This window comes from Trachurus trachurus, assembly GCF_905171665.1.
Source record: "Trachurus trachurus genome assembly, chromosome: 11".
Taxonomy (NCBI): Eukaryota; Metazoa; Chordata; class Actinopteri; order Carangiformes; family Carangidae; genus Trachurus; species Trachurus trachurus.
The window spans coordinates 31,829,242-31,852,491 of NC_139904.1; the positions used below are offsets into that span (position 1 = coordinate 31,829,242).

Below are 23,250 nucleotides of genomic sequence, written 5' to 3' on the forward strand. Positions count from 1 at the left end.
GTGTGTGTGTGTGTGTGTGTGTGTGTGTGTGTGTGTGTGTGTGTGTGTGTGTGTGTGTGTGTGTGTGTGTGTGTGTGTGTGCGTGCGTGTGTGTGTGTGTAAGTGATTGGATTGTACTTCATTTCTAATAATGTATTTACATTCCCTCTTTGCTTTCTAATTATAATTTCATTCAATGTTACAGAGTGGAAAATATAATTAATTTTGGAAATAACATGGAATTATATGTGTTTTTCAATTACAACCTGTATAGTGTATTTAAGTAGGCATGGGTAAATGGTAAATGGTCTGTATTTTATATTGCGCATTTCTACCTGAAACGATACCCAAAGCACTTTACAGTCCATCACATTCACCCATTCACACACACATTCACACACTGATGGTGGAAGCGAACCACGACCCATCAGGAGCAAGGTGGGTAAGGTGTCTTGCCCAAGGACACTACGGCAGCAACCGGGACAGAGCGGGATTCAAACCGTACAGCTGGTTTGGTCTTATTACCTAAGACTGTATTGTAAAATAAAGTAATCCTAAGTATCTACAATAATTACGTCATGGTAGATTACAACCTCTTCATACTGCACATGCCTGAACATACAGCAACATGTTAACATTATGAAATGTAAAACTGTTCACAGCAGAGCATTTGGCTGACAGCACCTTTCCAACTTATGTTAATGAGCATTTCCCATGTTGAAGTGTGGCCAGCAGCCTGGCAGTGCGAGGGAGTGAGAATCTGTGCTGTCAGATATCCAATGTGAAAGTATCCTGGTAGGGACAGCTTGTAGCCTCACCGCTCCTCCACCAAATATAGTCCGCCCTAATGCACGCTGCTTTTTCCATCAGCATTTTAAAATGCTTGTTTAATGCACATCATATCCTTTAGATGAAGTCCAAGTGGTGCATTATGGGAAACAGTTGGCTCGAAGGACAATCTGGTTTGATTTAAAGAGATGACAAGTGAGGGGTTTCCTGATCCCTGACACAACAGTGATCATAATGTGTCCACAAGAGGTTTTTGATCAATACAGAATGACTCAGTAATTATTTGGCATGGAGCTGAGATTTCTGGCTTCCCTCCTAACCCCACATCCCCACTCCCAAAATGGCATTTCCAACCATTCAACGAAGCAGGGCAACGCTAAAAGCAGCCAAATGGCATCACAAAAACATTTCATTTCAGTGCCGAAGGTTAAAAAGTGAAGCTGACACGCTGACAAAGCTGCATTGTTATGCTGCAGCGTTTATCACGCCAACATGTTTCCTCTACACCAGACGTTTCTGTCGGAGCCCTGTTCTAATTAACCAGCATGCTGCTCTACATTGTGAAAATGGGACTTGTAAAGGGGAGGAGAGGTCTGTGCCAAACACCTGGTGGTGCTTTTTGGAGTTCCTCCTGCTGACAGACCTCAGAATAGATGACTTAGTGACCCTTTAATGTGTGCTTTGAAACATCCGCTAACCTCTTGGTTCATTTCCTGGGTTTGACAGAAGGGGGGATTAAATGTGATCTTCCTCTAAAGCCTTATTTTCCATACATTATGTGCATGTGAAGAAGACAAAGCCTTCATTAAGGATTGAGAGTATGGTCATGGTCGTCCTATCAAATTCTACCAGAACAGCTGAAGCTATTCAGCCTGGGATGCCAACCTCTCCGGAGGGGCTCTCTCCGGGTTCAACCCTTGCCAATCATTCCGACGCTTTGTTCATTTGCAATTTTGTTCTTTTTGTCATATTTAATTACATTCGAGAGGAGTCGATTGTTTCTCTGGCATTAAAATAATTGCATTTTCAGGAAAACCAAGTTTTGTGTTGTGGAGTGGTCACAAGACGCCTTAGATCCTCCTCAGCTGGGAAAAAAAAGCTGCAAGTGGGGAAGGTCGGGTTTCAATATTTTCTCACTGATTTAAGTTTGAGTGATTCCATTTTACACATCATGAGGCAATCAAAGGACAACTAGCTGCTGCTGGCCACTCATCAGATATTCTAACATAGCTCTCCAGGTTTTTATGAGATATTTCCTTCATTGATGTGAATATAGTTAGAATATTAGAACAAATCATAATTTGTTATTAATATTATCATTATTTATTTCCTCACAACATTTAATTAACCTTTGATTTAATTTAGCAACTTGTACAGATTTGTTTATAATGTTTATTTCAGGATAATTTCATGATGTCTAAACACAGTTGGGAGATATGAATATGAATTTTACATTGTTTGAACTTGAAAAATCAAGGTGAGAGTGAGGGACAACACAATAAATCTCAATATCAGTCACCCTGCTGCTAACTTCATAAGGTCTGTGAGTGCAGAATAACATGACTTATAAATAACAGTCAGACATTTTTAAAGTACTCTACTGTGCTGTACACTGTTGGAGAGAGATGTGATGTTTAAAGCAGATATCAGTGGAATGTTTTTGTTAATATAAGTCCTAAATAGTCCTATTTTCCGTCAGCAATCACTTACATGAAGTATTTCAGCCTAAACACGAGTCTCTCCGTCACTCTGCTCTGCTGTAACCCGAGGAGAAAATTTTCCTTGTGGGATACAAGTGTTATCCAATGAGGAGAGAGAACGGCATGAAGGGCTGTGTGTGCAGCCAAGGGATGCGCGTGAATGTGGTGACGTAGCACGAGGACCAATTGATGCCTGACAAGGGCGGGGGCTGCTAACTCATGGTGCGTTCAAAGAAACTCGTACTTTGTGTTTTTCCTTCCTGTGAAGTCATACCAGTTCGATCTGGTACGAGTTCACGGGTCGGAAGTTACGAGTGGCCGTTATAGGGAACTTTCACAGACAACAGGATGGTAAAAACACGAGCTACGGGTTACCTGGAACGCTACCAAGTCGTAGTTGTGACTTGAAGCTGTAACTTACGGTTTCAAAAGCCTGCCTTGAACGCAGCATTAGCCGAAACGGCCGTGAAGCTGATATCTGCTTTAAGTAGCAGCTAGCAGCAGCCAGGTTAGCTTAGCTAGCTCACAGGAAATCACTGTGATTTCCTGAAAGATGTGACAACAACAACAAACAATGTTCCCGCTCCGCTGCCATGACCTCCAGTAGACCGGGATTTGGATTAAAATTCCAGTACCAGTCTAAGGTTGAACACACTTTATGTTTATTTGAAGGAGTTGTTCTGAAACAGGGAGCGCTTCACCCTAGCGTTCGTTTGGTCATACTGTATGTGAACACAGCAATCGTGCTTGGACGCGGAATAAAACAAATGGTGCTGAGATGGCTGGAGGGGTCTGGTCTCAGCTGGTTTCCATTCAAGCCCTGCGGTTTGTTTGACAGTGAGAATGTAATCGACACAGCAACCGACACAATACGCAACACACTTCTGATGTCATAAATGACAGGACGCGGTGGATTGGGTCAGCTTTGGGCTGAAAATATGTAAATGACTCGGGTCAGGTCGGTACGGGCTTCAACCGCGGTTCGGACGGGGTTGGATTTTAAGTTTCAGGCACCATGAGACCTCTATTTCATGTTTTTTTTTTTCTGGGTAACCTCCTCCTCCTTCAGGTAAGATTTCTGACCAATGAGAGAACAGCTGGTTCACGTATGGCATTTGTTCACAACTTTGGACCGCTTGGGACTGTTACCGTGTGAACACAAACAACCCAAAAGAAAAATGCAACATTCAATCAGTTTAACCTCTGAATCGGAACAAAGCAAACAAGCCACAGGTCTGAATACACCCTTAAGGTTATAGGAGCTTGTTGTCATTGTCTCACAATAATACACTATGTTAGGATTGTGAAATATTTGGAAACGAGAAACGATGTTGACAGTTTCCTTCAGGAAATGAAGAGTGGTCTCTATTTAGTCCACTTATCCGTCCACCCCAACATCCTCCTAAGACAGTCTTTGTCTTAGGAGGTCTATGAAGCACAGAGTGAGTAGAAGACATACAGTATACCTTTCTCAAAGGAACAGTCTAGTATCCACTCTTAAAGGGATAGTTCACCCAAAATTGAAATTTCAGAGTTATCCGTGGCTTCTCTGAGTTACAGGGGGTCTCGGCGTAGCAGTGCATGTCCATATAACGCTTGCAAATGGATACCAACTGTCTTCGTAACAAAAAGACACACCAAAAAACATCCAGATACCTCCATAGTGCTCGTATGTAATGTCCGTCTTGTATTGAAGCCCCGAAATGCGAAATTGTCCCGAAAAAAATTAAATAAGTCTATATTTCAGGCTTGTTTGTAGCGGAAGCTTCTCTTCCCAGTTCGTCCAAATTTGACGAACCGGGAAGAGGAGCTTCCGCTACAAACAAGCTTGAAATATAGACTTATGAAGACAGTTGGTATCCATTTGCAACCGTTATATGGACATGCACTGCTACGCCGAGACCCCCTGTAACTCAGAGAAGCCACGGAGGACTCTGAAACTTCTCCCAGCCCTTAGTCCACATGAGGATGAGTAGATAATGAGTGAAATTTCAATTTTGGGAGAACTATCTCTTTAAAAGAAATGACTATAATTATAGTATAATCATCATTTCCTCCAAAATCCCCAACTGTTTATCCGTAGAAAATTCCAGTATCAGCAGCAAGTATTTTATATACTGTAGGTACTTGGAAATGGCAGTATATAGCCTATCTTAAATTGTAGTATTAAATGTTATGACCTCACTCTCCAAAGAGGAAGAAGAATTTGGACAAAGATGATGAAGAAAATGTAAGCTAGAGTTATCCGTGAAAGTGACTTACAGCAACATGTAAATTACCAGCAAAAGATAAAAGCTTGAACAAGGCTCACTTATTATGTTTTATTTTTAGTGAGAACATGATGAGTGGCAGGAGGGTGGTAGTGAAACAAGCTCACCAGGTTTTGTATGAAAGGGATTTTTTGGGGGGAAAGAAAACTTGCAGAAATCAAAGAAGCAGGAAGGAAAAGTAAGATGACCCCATGCGTCTCATCTCCTGCCGTGTTCTTCAATCACAACATGAGCTTCTTTAAAAGTCATACTCACACTGCGATGCTGCTTTTCAAAACGTGGTTCACGGTGACGGATTACCTTTTGCTCATTTCATTCATTTTGAAGTCTGGGAACAGGAGTGAATGAGCTCCGTACATTTGAAAAAAAGTTAACAATGGCCGTCGTGCTTGTAAAGGCCGTCGCAAATGAACAGCTGGAGAAAAAAAAAAGTCACAAAAGTGAAATTAGGATAGGAGATGTCCTTTAACAAAGACAGTAAAAGCACAGAGTACCCTTGAGTATCGTTTGTGGAAGTCATTGGAAGAAGCCCAGTTTTGTTCCCTGTGAAGAATTGCTTGGATAAAGACAAAAAAATGCTAATTTGGTCGGCTCTTGTATGAACGTGACCTCGCCGGAACTCCAGGGAAGGATTTCTTGTCTAAGGTACCCGAGAGATAGTGATATTTTTCCCCAAGCGATTTATTAAATGGGTCCGGCTGCAGCGCGGTGGAGGGGTGTGATTGGGGGGGAGGCCTGCTATCATTTTCCCTCGGGATGTGTGTGCACACGGCTATGTGACAAATTAACATCCCCTTGTTTCTAGAAGCGAGGGGGGGGGTGCAGGGTGTGGGGTGGGGTGTAACTTCCGTATCTCTGATTTATGTCACCTCACCACTCCTACAGACGGCAGCCACCCTGACTATTCTGGCAGCCCTCAGACACATTAAATGAAGCCATTTAATTAAATCTAAAACTAAATTACCTCATTGTATTTGCCCTAAATATGACCCACCATAACACGCAATGATCTCTCAGGATGAGCAGCCACATGAGATTTCTCTTGTCTGCAGGGATTTTACAGCCGCGAAGGTAAAGGAAACATAAAGCAGTGTCAGTCTGATGATTATAAATCCAAACGCTCCTCTCTTTCATCTGACAGTCAGTAAAGATATAATTATTTACAGTGTTGAGGCTTCATATTTAATTAAAACTTGGACTAAAAATATCCCATTAAATACAGCTCTAATGAGGTATGATCTGTAGATATTCATCTCCTAAGCATTCAGAGGGAACACCACAGTTACTGTACCCACGGATATTATTTTAAAGAGGCGGTGTATATCTCTCCTGTGTTTTCACACCTCAAGTCTGTGTAACAAGGAGATCACCATTTATTTGGCCCCTTACGAAGACGGATTTTCAACTCTAAATTTAAGGGATGCTGTAGGACTAAACACCCATAAACTACCACACAATCACTGGTTGTTGTGTATATGGGCAAGAAGCCAGTGAGGAATCACTAAATAGGTCGTAAGATAAATCGACGTGGATGGAACTAAACTGTGCATTTAAACTGTCAGACTGCACGTTACATACAATGGGTTTAAAAGAAATTCCTGCAACTTAAAGTGGGAAAACGGACATAACATATCAAACTTTAATAGTAACACACTGAAATACACAAGTAAGATAAAAAAGTGAAAGTATCGTGATGTTGCACTTGAATATGTTTACGTAATGCAGTAATTGTATACTATTTAACAGAGCTATTAACTTAATCTTATTTTCAACAAATCACACATTTGCAAAAGGCGTTGTGCCTGGAGAGGTTTTTATGCTTCATTTAAACCTGTAAAAACTGAACTGAGAGTAGCCACAGTGGCCGGCAGAGGTCAAAGAGAGGTCAAATGCCAAGGGGTTACTCCTCTGATACCATGAAACTATCTAATCAACGTGATCAGGCTGACCTAAAGCAACAAAGAGATATAAAATGGACAGTGGAAAGTTAGAAGGCAAGAATGAGGAGGTCACTCTGAAGCAGAGGATGAAAGAGAACAAAATCCTCCAGCGGCCTGACAGAAACAAGGCACAGATGGACAATCCCGGGGGTCAGGAGGTCCATCTCTGTACCTTTATTCTGAGGGCATGAGGAGCGCAGTGCTGACAGTTTCATCATCTCATCCAACACTGATGTAATGCTAAAAAGTGAGACATGTTCTGGGAAGTGTTACCCAGGGGATCGCCTCGTAGCCTGAGACAAAATCAGAGCCAGAGCCTGCTGCACTAAACCAGCAGAACTGGACCATGCAGGACTTTTAAAGAAGGACTGACTAAGAGTTCTTTAGGTCTAATTTTTTTAATGAGGTGGCCTCAATAATGGATTGATAGGTTGTGGTTAATGATTATGATATGAACTCTTAATAATTTACCAATTATCTTAAAGGTCCCATATTTATGAAAGTGAATGTCCATGTGTTCTTTGATTATAAAGCAGCTCTAGGTTCTATATTAATACTGTGAATGTATCAAAGCCTCAGTCCACAGAGAAATCACACAGCGTGTATTCAGAAAGTCAGCCTCACAACGACACATCAGGAATTCTGTACATTTGTGATGTCACAACAAAGCAATGACTGCTTTCAGCCATGACCCAAGCCCCGCCCACCTGGAGCAATAATCCAACTTTGTAGGAGTTGGTCTCTCTGAGTGTTCACATGAAATATTGGTCATTCAGAAAATTGTTTTTTTCAGTCAGGCAAGAAGCTTCTGATTGGATAACTAACCTATCACTAGAGAGAGGAGCTGTAAAACTACAATGGGAGGTTTATTGTGACAAAACAAAACATAACATAACGCCAGGCGACGTACGTTTTGAGTCGCGGCCGTTCCCAGTGTATTTCAGCCGTAAGACTTGTGTTGCCGTAAATTCTCAACACCAGTCTCTTGTAGTGTTGATTTTGGCAGCCATTTGTCTTAGTCTTAGTCCAGTGTCAAACGAGGCCGGCTCTACGCAGGGGCAAGAGGGGGCAGCGCCCCCTCAAATAAATGTCTTGCCCCCTCAAATCCGAATTTTAGAAGTTGAGAAAGCACATTTTAATATACTCAAAAAATGTGTATATTACCAAAGAGAAAGAAGTTAAGTTGGGGGTTCAGACATCCCTCTATCTAGACATGCCGGTAGTCCGACTCCGACACTTTTTGATACCACTAATCCAACGCATCGTCTTTTTTTTTTTTTTTTTACAGTTGCAATACCCAGGCGCGTCTCTCTCTCTCTTTTCTTTTCAGCATGCCTATCACCGGTTTGATGAGGGAGTGATGTTCTTAATCTCAACAACTCAACTATCAAGTCACAAACAAAACTGACACAAATGATAAACAAACAGAACTATGCTGCAGTTTGTTTGTCAAGTTAACCTGTCACCTTCAGCACCACGGACAGCGCCACGGATGAGCCGCGGAGCTGCAGCTGTGAGTGTCTGGGCTCTGGGCTTAGGGCCTGGGGCCTCATTTATCAAAACTGTAAGTAAGCAGTGTAAAACTGCTGTTACTAAATGTTTTGCTTAGGCCTACGGCGAAAAGACACCCAAAATATTTACACCTTTTTCAGATCTATCAAACTGTGCGTGCACAACTCTCCGCAAGTTCTTTTTGATAAATCAAACTGGATCCAAGAATGGTGCGCAGTTGCGCACGTGAACACACCTCCGTACCGGAATGCCTAGACACAACCATATATGGTCAGCACGTGCATATTAATTAGCCATGTGCGCTCTGTGGAGCGGCTACAAAGTGACAATGAAGACAACGGCGGAGGGGGCGGAGGGGGGGGCGAGATACATGGCATCGGGCAATAAATCAGTCAGAAAAATTATCTTGCATTTTAACAAAGCTACAATAAAAACAAAAACCTCCCAAATCTCAACAAAAGGGGGCAGAAAGAAGAAGAATCTTATGTAATCTGCCCCTTTATCCCAGAAAATCTTTTTTCTTCTTTTACCTATGTTAAAACAATGTAAAGCAGGATGATAGTTACCATTACTTTGAACGCCTTTCCACTACATAGTTACAGCTCTACTGGACTCCCCCCTCCTCTTCTCAGAGTACACCATGCTTCACTCACATTTTAAAATCACAATAATAATATATATATATATATATATATATATATATATATATATATATATATGGGGGGGATGCCCCCGACCCCCCTACAGGGGTTTAGCTACTCACCTTTTTCACCCCCTCTGGGTTTGCAATGCATCTTCAGGTATATGCCTCCCCCCATATAATGTGGCTCTTTGCATTATGACAGTAACAAATTTGGGCTCTAAGACTCTGGTTGGCCCCCCGGCCCCGAGTTGGACAGGTCTGAAGGTAGAGGCCTGACAAAGTGCAATCCACTTCTCCAGGTTGGGGTTGGACACATAGCCAACACCCCAATTCAATGAAGTTACTATCAGCACGGAGAAAAAAAAGTGCTGGAGCTTGATGTGTTCACATGATGCCCCCTTCACATTTCTGACTGCCCCCTCATATATGCCTGCCTAGAACCGGCCCTGGTGTCAAATGTCCTTGTTAGTTTTTATCATATTTAGTCTACCGCATTCTGTCTTTATTGAGTCAAGTTTTAGTCTTATATTAGTCAAAGAAAACAGTAACTATTTTTGTCTTGTTTTAGTCAATGAAAACTGCTGAAATACATCCATGACACGGAAAATGTTGAATTTATTTTTTTAAACTACTGACTGATTAAAATACACATCTCAACATGGCATGTTCCTCTCAACAACACATTGCATGTGCGTCACCTGTAAGGACGGTGCTGCGGTCTGCAGCCGGCTCACTGCCACCTGTAACTCACCTACAGCACAGCGGATGTGGCTGCACAGCTGTAGCAACCTGTGAGTTTTATGACTACAAGAAAAAAAACACATTGTTGATCATCCTCTCAATCGCCGGTATCGAGGTACGGGTTGCCAATTGGCACAAGCCTCGTCATAGACACTCAGAGCATTTTAATATCAGTTTGTTCATTAATCTGTTAACGAGCGTCGGATCCAACGTGCCCTCACAGGATCGCATTGAGGGGAAAAAAAGTAATTTCATTATTTCGTCTCCTCTTTTTTTCATCAACGAAAATGAAGAGGGATATTGGCAAAGTTTTTATTTTGTAAACTGCATCCTCTTTTTTCATCAACGATATTGCATGTTGTAACATGACGACGGTGCCATCTTGTCATCATCTCGTCTAAGTCGTTGAAAAAAAAGGTTGCTGACAATTTTTTTTTGTTATAGTTTTCATTAACAAAATGAGCACTGGTCTCCTGTACTGCCCAGGTCTTTCTACAGTTTTGAACAAATAAAAGCCAGTCTCAATTAGTAGCCGAGTCTATTTCTATTTTCTGCAAGTTCTTGTGAATGTACAAAACCTCTCAAAACCCATGATTGCCTGTTGGAGCAGTTTCTAAGCTGTCTAATTTGTGCTAAAGTTTACGAGCCTGAAAATTAAAACACAACCCGGTCCGACCCGTGCGTGTTGAAGCTTGGACGCGACCGGACTCATGAGCGTTACTTCTCGGCCTGAACGCAGACACAAAAAAAAGAAGCCTGTCTCAAATAAAAGCCTGGTCAGTTTGGCAGTTGAAATAAATAAAAGCATGGACTTGTATTGGAGAATTTACGGGATATAAACTCTTCACATATGACAGTGTCAGAGGACAGAGTGTCCAAGCCAAGACGCCAGAGTTGTCCCTCCTGTCCCCTGGTGGGGGGGTCATGGTTCATCGTTGCTGCTAATCCTGTTAACTGCTTAGCAGAGATAGTGTGGGGTGTAAAGTTCAAATACATCAGCTGTCAAGTGGGAAAGATCTGAAATCATGTTATGCTAACCTGACATCTTACAGAGAAATACATATTTCATAGCTGCTTACATTATGTTTATTTGCATTCATTTACCAGAGCATTGTTTGTTCTAGGTTCATGTAGATGAAGAACCAGTTTTCATACAGCCAATCACATCACTTCCTTTAAAACCATACATGAAACAGTAGCGGCGGTGTTCAGTGACAGGCAGACGGTCGCACTGAGCCCGACAGCAGCTGCTACACAACTCCAAAAGCCGCAACAACCTGCATGAGCTTTGCTGCTGCAGCCTCCCTCTGATCTCACTTACACACACGTCTCATCCTGCATCTTCACTTGTTGAACGAGGCCCCAAACAAACACTCACCAGGGAAAAGTGCACTGCTGACAACAGTTTGCATGCTAGATGGCTGATTAGCCGGTCAGCGTTAGCAGCTAAACTGCATGTAAAAAGGGGCCTGTACATATCACCTGGGAGCAGTTCAGTGCTGCTGGTGACATAGAACAACTCTGTTGACAGTCCTTTAGTGCCTTACACCTGTAGACAGTCATTACACTGTGATATTAACAGGGATTTCCTACTTAAAATACTGTAAGAGGCTAATGCCATAAACGTTCTAAGTTAATAAGCTGTAATAAGAGCAGTGTGAAGGGTAGCGGGCTGCAGCACATTGATTCTTTCCTCCAGAGTGAATGCGTAGTGGCTGAATGAGGACGTTTTAAATGCCAAACATGCTCAGGTTAACAGGAGCCAAATGTCACACTGAAGGTCAGTGTTCCATCAGTGGAAAGAGGTGTTAAGGTAAACAGAGAAGGTGATGGGCTTTTAACTTCACCTCATGGTGGTGTCTCTGCAATATCCTCTCACCCTATGAGTCTATTTATACTGTTGTTGGCAATAAGGTGCTACAGTATAAAGCCTGTGTTATTTCATTTTGGCCACACTGGCCCCGCTTAAATTGCTTATATCTGGCCATATATGCACTCAAAGTATAAACAATTGTTTTAATCTCTGACCGCCGCTGGAGCCGCCGCTTTACAGAGAATATTTACACTGAAACTGCTTACCCTCCCTTGCTGCTGCTGCTGCTGGTGGTGCTGCTGCTGCTGCTGGTGGTGGTGCTGCTGCTGGTGATGGTGCAGCTGGAATAAAAGGCCAACAGTAAAGTTGGGAGTTGATAATCACCATCAGTTTATTAACCAGCTGAACCAGTGGAGAATCTGCCCCAGCCTCGGCCTCACACTGGGAAATACAGTAGGGGAGAGTGGGGTAATGTGAGACACCCCCTGTATCTAGAAAACGGAACACAGTTTTGGTCATGTGACCATTATGTTTTCAAGCCCCTTCCATTTCCCCATGGCCATGAAGGAGAGGACCTCATGATGCTGTGGAAAGCATGTTTTTTTTCACAAAAATATGATTTTTTCATGTAAAAGTAAATTTTCTTGCTGTCAACTTAATCAACTGTTGTGCCAAAGCAAATTGATTCAGGTAGAAAAACTTCTATGATACATGATGATGAACTACCAACATATAAAACCATGTGATGATGCTGGCTGAAAATTAGCCTGAATTTCTAAGAGAGGTTGTTTTTTCTAAAATGGGGGTGTTGGGGTAAAGTGAGACAAATCCTGCGGGGTAAAGTGAGACCATGGATGTATTATAATAAATCCATGAGTGAGACTGTGAGCACACCACACACAAAGATTTACACTAGAATCTCGCCCCCCAAGCCAGAAATCTTGCATGATCAAACATGATCTGTAGCCACACTGTTTTGTTATGATGTGCTCTTCAGTCAGCTCGCTTCTTTAGTCTCTTGTTTGTCGGCTCTCCCCACAAACAAGAGGACTTTTGATCAAAATGGTCACGATTGTCGGGGCCAACAATCTGACCCCCAGACTATCTAACTGGTTCTATCTGTCATTTAAATGTTAATTAAAACATTTTGTGTTGTATTTGATTTTGTTCTTGAGTTACTTTGTGTTGAGAAAAAAATCCCCATGATTCTGCTACTAGTCCGGCATTAGTTTTGAGAAGTGTGGTTGTCAAGCTAGCTGTCAGGATTCTAACTGTGACAACATGTGTTATGGTAGTTTCAGAGTGGAAAAAGTAAATGGATCAGTTTACCCCATTGATTTCTCTAGTTTGTCTCAGTTTACCCCTGAGCTGGGGTAAAGTGAGACACAAGACCACTTTTTTTTTAAAACAATCATATTTTCACTGCCCTTCGCTCTAAATACATTCTGATAATTTCCATTGCTAGGAAACATCCTGAATTAATGGGAAATGTGTACATTTTACTGATAAATCATTTTAGCTCGCTTAGAGGGGAGCAAATGTAAAAAATGTCTCACTTTACCCCACTCTCCCCTACACACAAGCCTATACACTCACCTGCACAGGCCCAGAGGAGAACACAACACTGTAGCTACTGTTGAAAGATCCAGGCCTCAACAGCCATATTTCTGCACTGATAAATAAATAAGAATTAGATAAGCAATTCATCGTCCGCAATGGCGTGTGTCAGGCATAATTGATCCAGCGAGGCTGAAAGCGCTCGCTCAACTGGGCCGTTGAGCGCTCACATTACGGCTGCCTTTGACCTATTAAAACACCTCTTTTTGTCTTGTTTTTGTTTACATCTGTAGATGTGTGTGTGTGTGTGTGGGGGGGGGGTTACCAACAGATGGACTTTAAATCTCAAATTTCACACAGCTTCAAAGTGAAACGGCCTGAAGGATGGAAGCAAAGAAAGAATAAAAGAAAGAATAAAGAACAGCAGCATTTACATGAGGAGAGAGATGTTTCCACGGCAGCAGTGGAGGGGAACATCCAATATTTAAAAGGTTGGAGACAGACACAGCCTTCGCAACACAAACCTGTTTGAGGTGTAAGTATGATTTCAAGGGCGTATCAAGGTAAATAATATCCCTGCAGTGGTGAGGGGTTTGAAGTTAGAGAAGAAAAAAAAAGCATGCCAACTGCCAAAGCTCATCATGAGCTTCCTCTGTCGGAGCCAATAAAACACTATATTTAGTTCAGACTTCATTACTCGGTGTCAATCTTCAACAGGCGGGGCGCTGGGATTGCCTTTATGATTTGTTTGCCAGTGGGACACACCAGGTGAACACACACACACAGCGCAGCACAATCACAAACACAACACCGAGGACACCTGCAACCTGAACATTAGAATCTTTAATGATGACAGCACGCACAGTAAAAACACAATCATGAGGTACAATTATGCACAGTGTGTATACAGCATCAAATGTACAGGTACATCTACTGGCTTAGTACTCTGCATACACATGAAACAGTGGAGTTGTTCAGCCTTTCCTTCACAAACACTCTGTTCTCTCTTTGTGTTCCCCTTTCGTCTCCCCGTCTTTCTTCTTGTCCTCCCTCAGCCTTTTGTCTACCTGTGGCTGATTTTTTTCTTGTTCTTGTTTCTTTGAAAACTTCTCTGATATATACTGTATATATATATTTTTTTATATATATTTTCTTTCCTCCGCCGGCGTCCTCTCTGATACCCTTGTTTTCATTTCTCTTGTTGTTTTCTCACCTCTCGTTTGACTACAGTGCTAATTACATAAGTGATTATACTTCCTGGATAAATAAGGAAACATTTAATGAGTATGTCGTCATCATCATCGTCATCATCATCATCATCGCGGTGGAGCAGTCTTTCTCCCTGTTATTGCTTTTATTCACCCCTGTTCACTCAAGGCTCTGTAATAATCGATTTTTTCACAATCTGAGGCTCCACTTAGCGCGCGACGCACACTGACCCACGGTCACATTAGTGCTCGCTGCTGAAGCAGACAGAGGGACACTTCAACATTGATCAGGGCGTTTTAATCTCTGCAAGATTAAGAGCCCTCCAGTTAATTACAGAACAAAAAGGCAGGAGACGGCCGCTTTAGATCCTGAACATGATAAAGAGGAACACGAGTGGATAAGCATACTTGACATATCAGAAAGATATTACTGGACAAAAAAAAATGCTAAAAAGAATAAACAAATAAAAGAAAAGTCCTTACAGCTCATACAGGTGCATGTAAAATAAAATAACATTGTTGTTTTTAATTATCTTCGAGATCTAAGCTAACCATTGTTCAGATTTTATTGACAGTGAAGGCAACACAAGCTACACAATCTATTACATCTTGATTTAAAATCCTGTTAAAGTTGAATTTTGGTGCATTCAAATACAAGACAACCTCTGCACAAAACTGTATAAATCATTGTCAGAACATGTATGGTGTGTTGATGCAGGATCTCATTGCTCATTCACTTTCTCGAAGCTATTTCTAATTTCCTCGGAATCCTTTTCAGAAACACCTCCTGTTGTCCCTGTGCCCTGTTGATCTGTATTCTGTCTGTTGAAATGAACTTGTCTCCCAGTGACAGATCACTACGTCCTCCTCTGTATGCATTCTTAATCAAATAAGCTGCTATTCCCTTTATTAACTTGGACAAGCTTACTTCAGATAAGCCTGTCGTTTTTTAAGCCACTTCAGAGGGGGAATCAGCCCCCGGGGGTGATGAGAGTTGACTCCGGAGCCTGAGATGCAAGCTTTAGGTTGCCATGTTATTGTCTGAGGCTTGGCCCGAGGCTCCACAGAGAATCACTCCCTCTAATGGAAAACTATTGTCTGCCGCTAAGGGCATACAACTCGGCGGAATACGGATCAGCCTATCTGGACTTATGCACAGGACAGAATGAAGCTCTCCATCCGATGGAAAGCTATTTTGGAATTGTAATATCCACTGAAGTCGATTCTGATTAAACAATACATCTGGAATGGACTCGGTGTGGTATGTGGCTGAGTGCTAATGCACACAGGAAACCAAGAAGCAGCATCAAAGAAGGGGGAAAGAATCTCCAGCAATGGCACTAAACATCCAAAACTGTCATAACAATGCAAGAATAAGGCACTTGGTGAATTATGTATTCATTGGTGTGGATTGGATATAGGTTAATGAGCAAGATAATGAGTTTAGAAGCGTCTTTGTTAGAGATACAATGTCGTTCTCTTAGCGTACTGCATTATTTATTCACTCACACTCCCTACTAGGCGACAGTTAATGTCTAATGTAAGAGGTAGACACATTCCCTCTAACAAGTGAATCAAGAAAGACACGAGGCAGGTTCACAGTCAGTTCAGAGCACTCCTGTGTTTATGTAAAATGCACACAGAGCCGGTGAAGCGCTGAGATAAATATTCTCCGACAGATCGTCCCAGTGGATGAGGAACTCCATTTACCTCACGGCTTCCCTCTCTCACTCCCTTTTCTCTGGAAAAAATGACGATGTGTGATACATACATTATCCCCAACCCCCCCCCCCACATCCAACCCCTCCTATTTATTTTTCTGCATCCCAACTGGTCTCTCCATATCTGCTTCGTCCCTCGCAGGATTCACCTCAGTCCAGGATGTGGAAATTGTGAAAGTCCACGGTTTGGCCAGAGGGGGGACCCTTGTGAAACTGGACCACGGCCTTTACAGGATTTGGTTTGACATTGTGTGGACGTCAGGAAGCTCATGTGTGGTTCTTCAAGTCTATTGAGAGAGGAGAGAAGAACAAGGACAACATGAGCATCTGAAAACACTAAAAAGAAAAGCAATGAAGGAGAATTTCGTCTTTTATCCGAGTCTCTTTGCTGCACTTGAAGATTTTTTTTCTTTTCTTTTTGCTAATGCAATCAGGCGGTGCATGTCTCCACTTAATACAAGCACAGGGTGTCATTGTCACACTGCAGCAACAAGGAGCCCGTTGTGGTTTAGATGACAGAGTGCTCTTATACAAAATTTGAGGAGGTACAAAGCGAGGCAGAGAGTCCGACGGGACGGTGGAATCCTCTCGAGGAAATTGCTGGCTGGTATAAAAAAAAGGAGAGCTGAGGGTCGAGCCTCTGGAAATAAGGAGGATCCTGAAGGATTTCACTAGCTCCCGAAAATATATTTTCAACCTTAAACACCCATCATGAAGACATCAAGTTGCCTTAAAGGCACATTAATATTTGATATGCCGTGATAACGCTGTGTCCTCCAGTAGAATATTTCATTTTGTACTTCCTGAGGGTTTTTACATCGACAACCAAACAGGATAGATGGTTTGTGAATTTCCTCAGAGGATCAACCCTTCATCAGCCAGGATTTCTCTCAGAAGAACCTAAACCTTTAATATAACTGCTTATACTGAATGGTTTAGATCAATGCATGTGATCATACATCCTAATGTAGGCTAACTGAATTCATCTGAACCGGGCTGCAGTTTTTATTCTTGTAAAACCTTAGTAAAATCTCAGTTTATTGTGTTATAGTATAAAACCATCAGACAAAAATCAAAACAACTGTAGACATTATGGGCGTTGTTTGAGAATTTCCTACTTGCCACATCCAACCTTCAAGCATTTTCATTTAATAGATTCTGTGTATTATAATTTTAAAATGTCCCAATCATCAGGACATCAGAGATAGAACTTGCATCTTTTGATAATGGGACAGAAAAATAATTCTAATAATGAATGATAATAATAATAAAAACATACTTCTCTCTAAACAGATTGCTTAGAACCTTTACAACAACTCTTGAGTTTCATCATTTCCAGCCAAAGTATTTGTTGCCTTCATTCATTCTTTTGGTCTGATTCTTCAGGGACATGTTAATGTTTTCATGCACAAGAGAGAAAACCACATACCTGTAGCACCAGTGAGACAAATGGACGGATGAGCGGGTGAAGCTGGGACATCGGCCTGGAAAGGAATATAGACAACACTATGAACACACCAGTTCACATCACAACACACTTCATAAGTGATCATATGAAAACAACATACAGACACATAACATTTTATGGTTCAATTATTGTAACAGAGGATATATTTTATCAAAGTCTTAGGATAAAGTTATTTTTACTGCACATTTCTGCTATTTATCACACTTTTTTACTGTTTTTTTTTTTTGTTACAGGTTATCTAATTATTCCCAGCTTTGTGTCTAGATTACGGACTTAACAGAGACAGGAAAACATTACATTTAAGTTTAGAGAGGGTTTATGAGCAACTAGGTTAGGGAGGGTTAAACTGGGTCAGGTTGTTTACCTTGTGGGACGGAGGTCTTTTTAAACAGCTACTGCCATCCTCTCTGTGGTCAGCGGGGTCATTTAGAGTCTCTTTAATGGACGGGGGCAAAGCCAGGCTCTTTAACACGACTGAGAGAGGGTCACATGACCGGAGGAGAACAGAAAGAGCAAAACAAGAAGAGAGAGCAAACCCCACCCCATCCCCCACCCGTCACCCCTCCCTCCCTCCTCCCGCCCCCCCCTCCCTTCAATACGAAGTGAACAAGGCCTAGAGGAGGTCAAGGAGGCTTCTTTCATCGTCTGTGTCGGGGGGGTAAACACCCGGGAAGTTAATGTGTGTTTACTGATGATGCTTGACGCGATCAAGCGTCGGCCTCACATCGAATTATATGAACAAACAGAGTGGATAGAGTTTCGAGAGTGGCGACGTCGCTATCGCTAAATCCTCTAAATCTCAGTCCCAGAGATTTTCCCACAAAATGCATCACACGGCGCTCAAATACAAATAGGAAACCATTCTTATCAGATTACCAAGGTCATCTGCAAGGTCGCATACAGCCATTTGCTGTTTGTAAATGTTTTCCGTTATGCCATCTTGCCACCACACTGGATTTTATACTAGAACATATGTTCAATTTTCTTTTCTTTTTTTTTTTTGCTTGGCGAAGAGATCCTCTGTCTGTTCATGTCATACTCTATACTGTCATACAACTCGTCTAGCTTTTTCATTTGGGGTTGTTAGTTTAAATTATAAGTCTTTTTTATGAATCCATAATTATTCTCTCAAACACCATTGTTTTCTTTCAAAATGTTTATTCAGCATCAACAAAGAGGAAAATATTAAAGGGCTTACATAAGCTCAAAATCAATAGTTGAACAAATTTCTAGATGGAAATGATTATCAATTCACCAGCATGTGATTTAGTATCTTAAAGTTATGCCTACAAAGTCAGAAAAGTATCGCGTTTTAAATCAAAAAATAACATCAAAATGACTTATTTAGAGCATCTAAAAAGAAAAATCACAAAAATTAAAAAGTTTCTGCTCCGTTTTTCAGCTCTGGTTAATCGGTGTACATAATGTATGAGCAGCTATTTATAGATGGATTAAAGTGGATGTTTGTGGGCATAATCATGAACACAACTACATAGGCTTCTCAGAATAAAACAGCTGACAATATCCACAGTTGCACACCATGCTTTTATAAGCCCTTTAACACTAAAGAACTAATATTTTTTACAAAAAGGAGGAAACAACAATACAATATGTATACAGTATGACCTTTCTCTTTTTCAGTTTGTAAATGTTCAATTTACAAGGGACACAATTTCACTAATTACCCCTCAGAAAAAATATCTACAGTACTGCACTTTCCTAGAACTAAGCTACTACATTTTTAAAGTGATCAACCACGCAGTTCAAGGTTTAAAGAATAGAAGGTGATAAATTAAGTTGCATCGGCAGCTGTGTAGAAACATTGTATCAAACAGCTCGTAGTGATCGACCGATCCTTTCTGAGCAAAACAGCTTGATACAATGTCATTCTTCACAATCACAATCAGCTGAGAGTGAAACTTAATGTACTATGGAGTCAGTCTTAACCTCAACATCCAGTTTCTCCAAGAGGAAAGAACAGATTACCTTAATTGCTCTACACATTTTCCCCCAGTGGGAGTACGTTATTAGAATCAGAGGGTTGTTGTTTTTTCTGTTTTTTTTTAAACCAGTTTTTGCTAATTCATTGTCTCGCTTTCAGTATTTCATTCATTTTATTATTTTTTTTATTGTTTTGTGGTTTAGTTTTCAATTCTAAAAAGGTGGGAGCGTCCATAAAAAATCCATTACTTGGGTTGAAACAGCCATGAGGACTCAGGTGCGGGTTGTATAAACAGTTCAATATCTGGTGTATGGCTGCTCTCTGTACACTCCCTTGGCTGTTCGTGCCGACGGTGCCTTGCCGCGACTGTTTGCCCACTCTTCCTGACCTGATTAAGGAGAAAAGAGAAGAAACAGATGGAGCGTGATTACAGAGGTGTTATAGCATACCCAGGCTTCTATGCAAATGCTGTAAATGTTTCTGCCTTCGATGAAATAAATGCGGCGGAGGGCTGCGAGCGCTCCGAGTGTCTGGTATTGATGTGGCTCGTAATAAACAAAAGCGCCGTCGCAAGCTGTGAATACAAACGGCGACTGGTGCAGAGGAGCTTGACTTTCACCTGGAAAGATGCATCTGGGATAATTGAATGAGAGGATCAAATAGCTGCTTGAAAAGGAGCCGTTTAGTGGCTTCCAGCTAAAAAAAGGTCACGATTACCATTAGCCCAAATCAGCCCCTGTTCACCCCCCTGGTACTGTCAATGTGAAAGTGCCAGTATCGATGGCACCTTTTGTCTGATCTCCAGCCAGCTCCGAGACTTCCCCAGAGCTGAGGCTCACAAAGGGTTGTGTTTTTTTTTTTTTTTTTTTTTTTCCTGGGTACAGGCTCTCTGTTGGCAGCACACAGCCAATACCCCTTAATTAAACCTGTCACCCTTTCACTGACACTCACTTTGAAGAAATAGACCAAGGTAACCTTGCGTTACCTTGAACACGGATGCACATCAGCACTGTTTATCTGTTTTGTTTGAACTGTGGCTTTCTCCCTCTGTGACCCCATGCAGCAGCCTTTTCTTTTTATGTGTGTGTGTGTGTGTGTGTGTTTTTCATTTTATGTGCAGGAGGCACGCACCACCCTAATGAGTTGACGCTGCTCAGTTCTTCCACTTTGTGTGGTCATAAAAAGTTGGGAGGTTTTGAAGCGTTTCTCCACGACTTAAGGTTTAATGATGCAGGGGACAGTTGTTTCTGCAACAGAAACGATGCTCTGTAGAAATTAACTTTAATATGTTTGTCAGTCACTCACTACAAAATAAAAAACCCAAAACATCCACATATCATGCATAATACATTGAGGAAATCTTGTCTGAGAGCTGAATTAAAACTCAAAGGCTGTAGCTGAACCCAGCAGACACGAGGCTACTAATCACTTACAACACTGTGATGAAAGATGGAGTTGGTTTTGGAGAATGAAATGCTAAACAGAAGAATGTAGAAGGTTTATTGACTCTAAAATACAACATTTTTACAACATTCTGAAGCTCCATCATCAACCAGCAGCCACTTATGACTCTCAACGTAAAGTTCCTGTTTCCGCTTTGTAGTAAAGGCCTAATGCAGTCAATATTTGGGTTAAGGTCAATATTCCGGTTTCTGAAACATTCAGTACTGAAGCATTCATGTGTGAGCAAACAGGGTTATTCCTGTATACATGGTCATTGTAATCAATTGGAGTATCCCAAACAAAACAGTGACGCACAGAGAACGTCATGATGCAACGCTCGTCATTTCAGCTTCTTCTTCCTGTATCCAACAACAACAACAACAACAACAACAGCAGCATGGTGGATGATGAACAGCCCGTTGCTGGTAGCCGTCGCCCACCACCAGTTCTTGACACTATTCTTGGTCACATTCTTCATTAAAGGAAGGTGAAAACATGAAGAAATAGAAAATGGAGCCGGAGCTGTGCCATCCGTATCCATCCTGTACTCAAAGGACCAAGATTCCTTGCGGGGGGCAACCACCATTCCGACATCCCACCAGTTCGACATAAGCCTCTAATGTCTAAATGGCAACACTTAATTTTCTATCAAATGTCCCATCATTCCGACAATTCTTGCCTCCTATGGTCGGAATGAGGATATATATATATATATATTTTTTTTTTTAAACATCCTGCCTTTCCAACAATTCCTATAATAGCGTATATTTTCCCCAAAATATTTTGCACTGGTTGGGCTTAGGCAATGAAGAAAGGAGTTGGTTAAGTTTAGTAAAAAGAGCAGGTAGAGGCTAGACAGGCCAGATAGATAGACAGAGTCCAGATAAGTAGGAGGGAGTCACCTGTTGAGTAACGGATATTTCCTTATATTGAAAGCCTTGTTGGAATGTTGGGACAATGGCATGTCGGAATAGCGGTATGTCAGAATGGTGGTATGTCTAAATGGTGGGATGTATGAGTGGTGGGATGTCGGAATGATGTAACCATTCCTTGCAAATAGAATGAATCGCCTTGTTGTTTACAACTACTTCCGGGTAGAAAATCAGCATGAGAACAATCGTGACGGACGAGAGTTTTGCTAATTTTTCATGTCACTATATCGCTGTTTAGACTAATCTGATGTTTGTGAAGTCTATAAAACCAATGATTGGACAAACATTACTATTTATGTGTGCACATTTTTGTAATGAGTCATGGTTATCATAGATTAGCTGGGCTAACGGTTAGCTACCTGTTAAACTTTAATAACTCAGTGACTCAATAAACGGTCCATGAAAAAAGAAAATCTCCAGCGGATATCTTAGTTACAACATGACTGAGCTAACTGGAGTAGTTTCATGTCGTGTCCCACAACGGGAGGGTTTTAACAGCTGACGTCCTGGTGTTAGCTTAGCTCCCGCCGTTAGCTGTCCCTGTCAGCTGAGCCACTGATGCTTTCCAGACACTGTGATTCCCCCAAACTGAATATACAACACATAGCAACACAAAACACACACACAGAAATAGTAATGTTTCTTCAATCATTTCAGGTTTGTCTAAACGGTGATAGGGCGTGAAAAATATGATATATAGCTAAACTCTCGTTCGTTACTATTGATCTCATTCAAATTACGTGCTGGTTTTCTACCCAGAAGTAGAATGTAAACAACAAGGCGATTCGGTCTATAGAACATGCAGAGAACACACATGAATGGTCCTTTCAATGGGGATATCCTGATAGGTGTACATGACCAAATATCCGGGTTAGAAAAGGAGTAACCCCCCAGGGATTTTCAGAAGGGTTATTGGTTTGGCCATGGTCGTACGCAACCGGGTTATTGCTAATATTAGGGTTATGAAAGGGTTACTGACTGCATGTAAACATAGTCACAGTATAGACCTGTGGGTTGTGTCTGTGCACTGTTTGTCTATATGGCTTTGTCCAGTTTGTTTAAAGCCACTGAATCATCACATGTTGTTGTGATGTAGCCTAAGTATTATCCAGTTCATGTAAAAGCTCCACTGACATTTCTAGTGACAGATCAACCTTCAGATGCACAGCAGCATGCTCTACTGTAGCGTATATTAGCTCTACTGTCATCTGAGTGCTGCGGCAGAACGACCTTGGCCCACTTTTCACTGGATCTGACAGTAAGCTGACACAGGACTTTTGAACATTATCTTAGTGCTGTTAACTTTGTCTGAACTTTGTGGCGACCGGAGCTATTGACACATCTTTTCATGAGCATCCTCCGAACCAGAGATCGGTTTATTCACCGTGGCCTTAAACAAAAAAGCTGCTCCGTGTAACTGACTGCATTAGAATCAAACAAACAAAGTAGAGTCACATGGAATGAAGATGAAGTTGTTGTCATTCCTCCGGTGTAGTAAATGTCCTGGTGGCTGGGGGGAGGAATTGAAATCTTGATTGCCCTTTAAATTGCAGGATGAAGCTGATAACAACACATGAGAATAGTGCTGTGCA

General features: G+C 41.6%; 1 protein-coding gene across 1 annotated transcript in view; it reads right to left on the minus strand.

The window, feature by feature from the left end:
• Positions 1–19,579: 19,579 nt before the first annotated feature.
• The window catches only part of khdrbs3 (KH domain containing, RNA binding, signal transduction associated 3), a gene marked incomplete at both ends in the record, with an annotated part of 153,192 nt that continues 149,521 nt past the window's right edge, over positions 19,580–23,250 (minus strand). The window contains one exon of the mRNA XM_083981899.1: positions 19,580–19,671. Coding sequence (XP_083838025.1) covers positions 19,580–19,671 — 92 coding nt within the window. The remainder of the gene's footprint in view (positions 19,672–23,250) is intronic.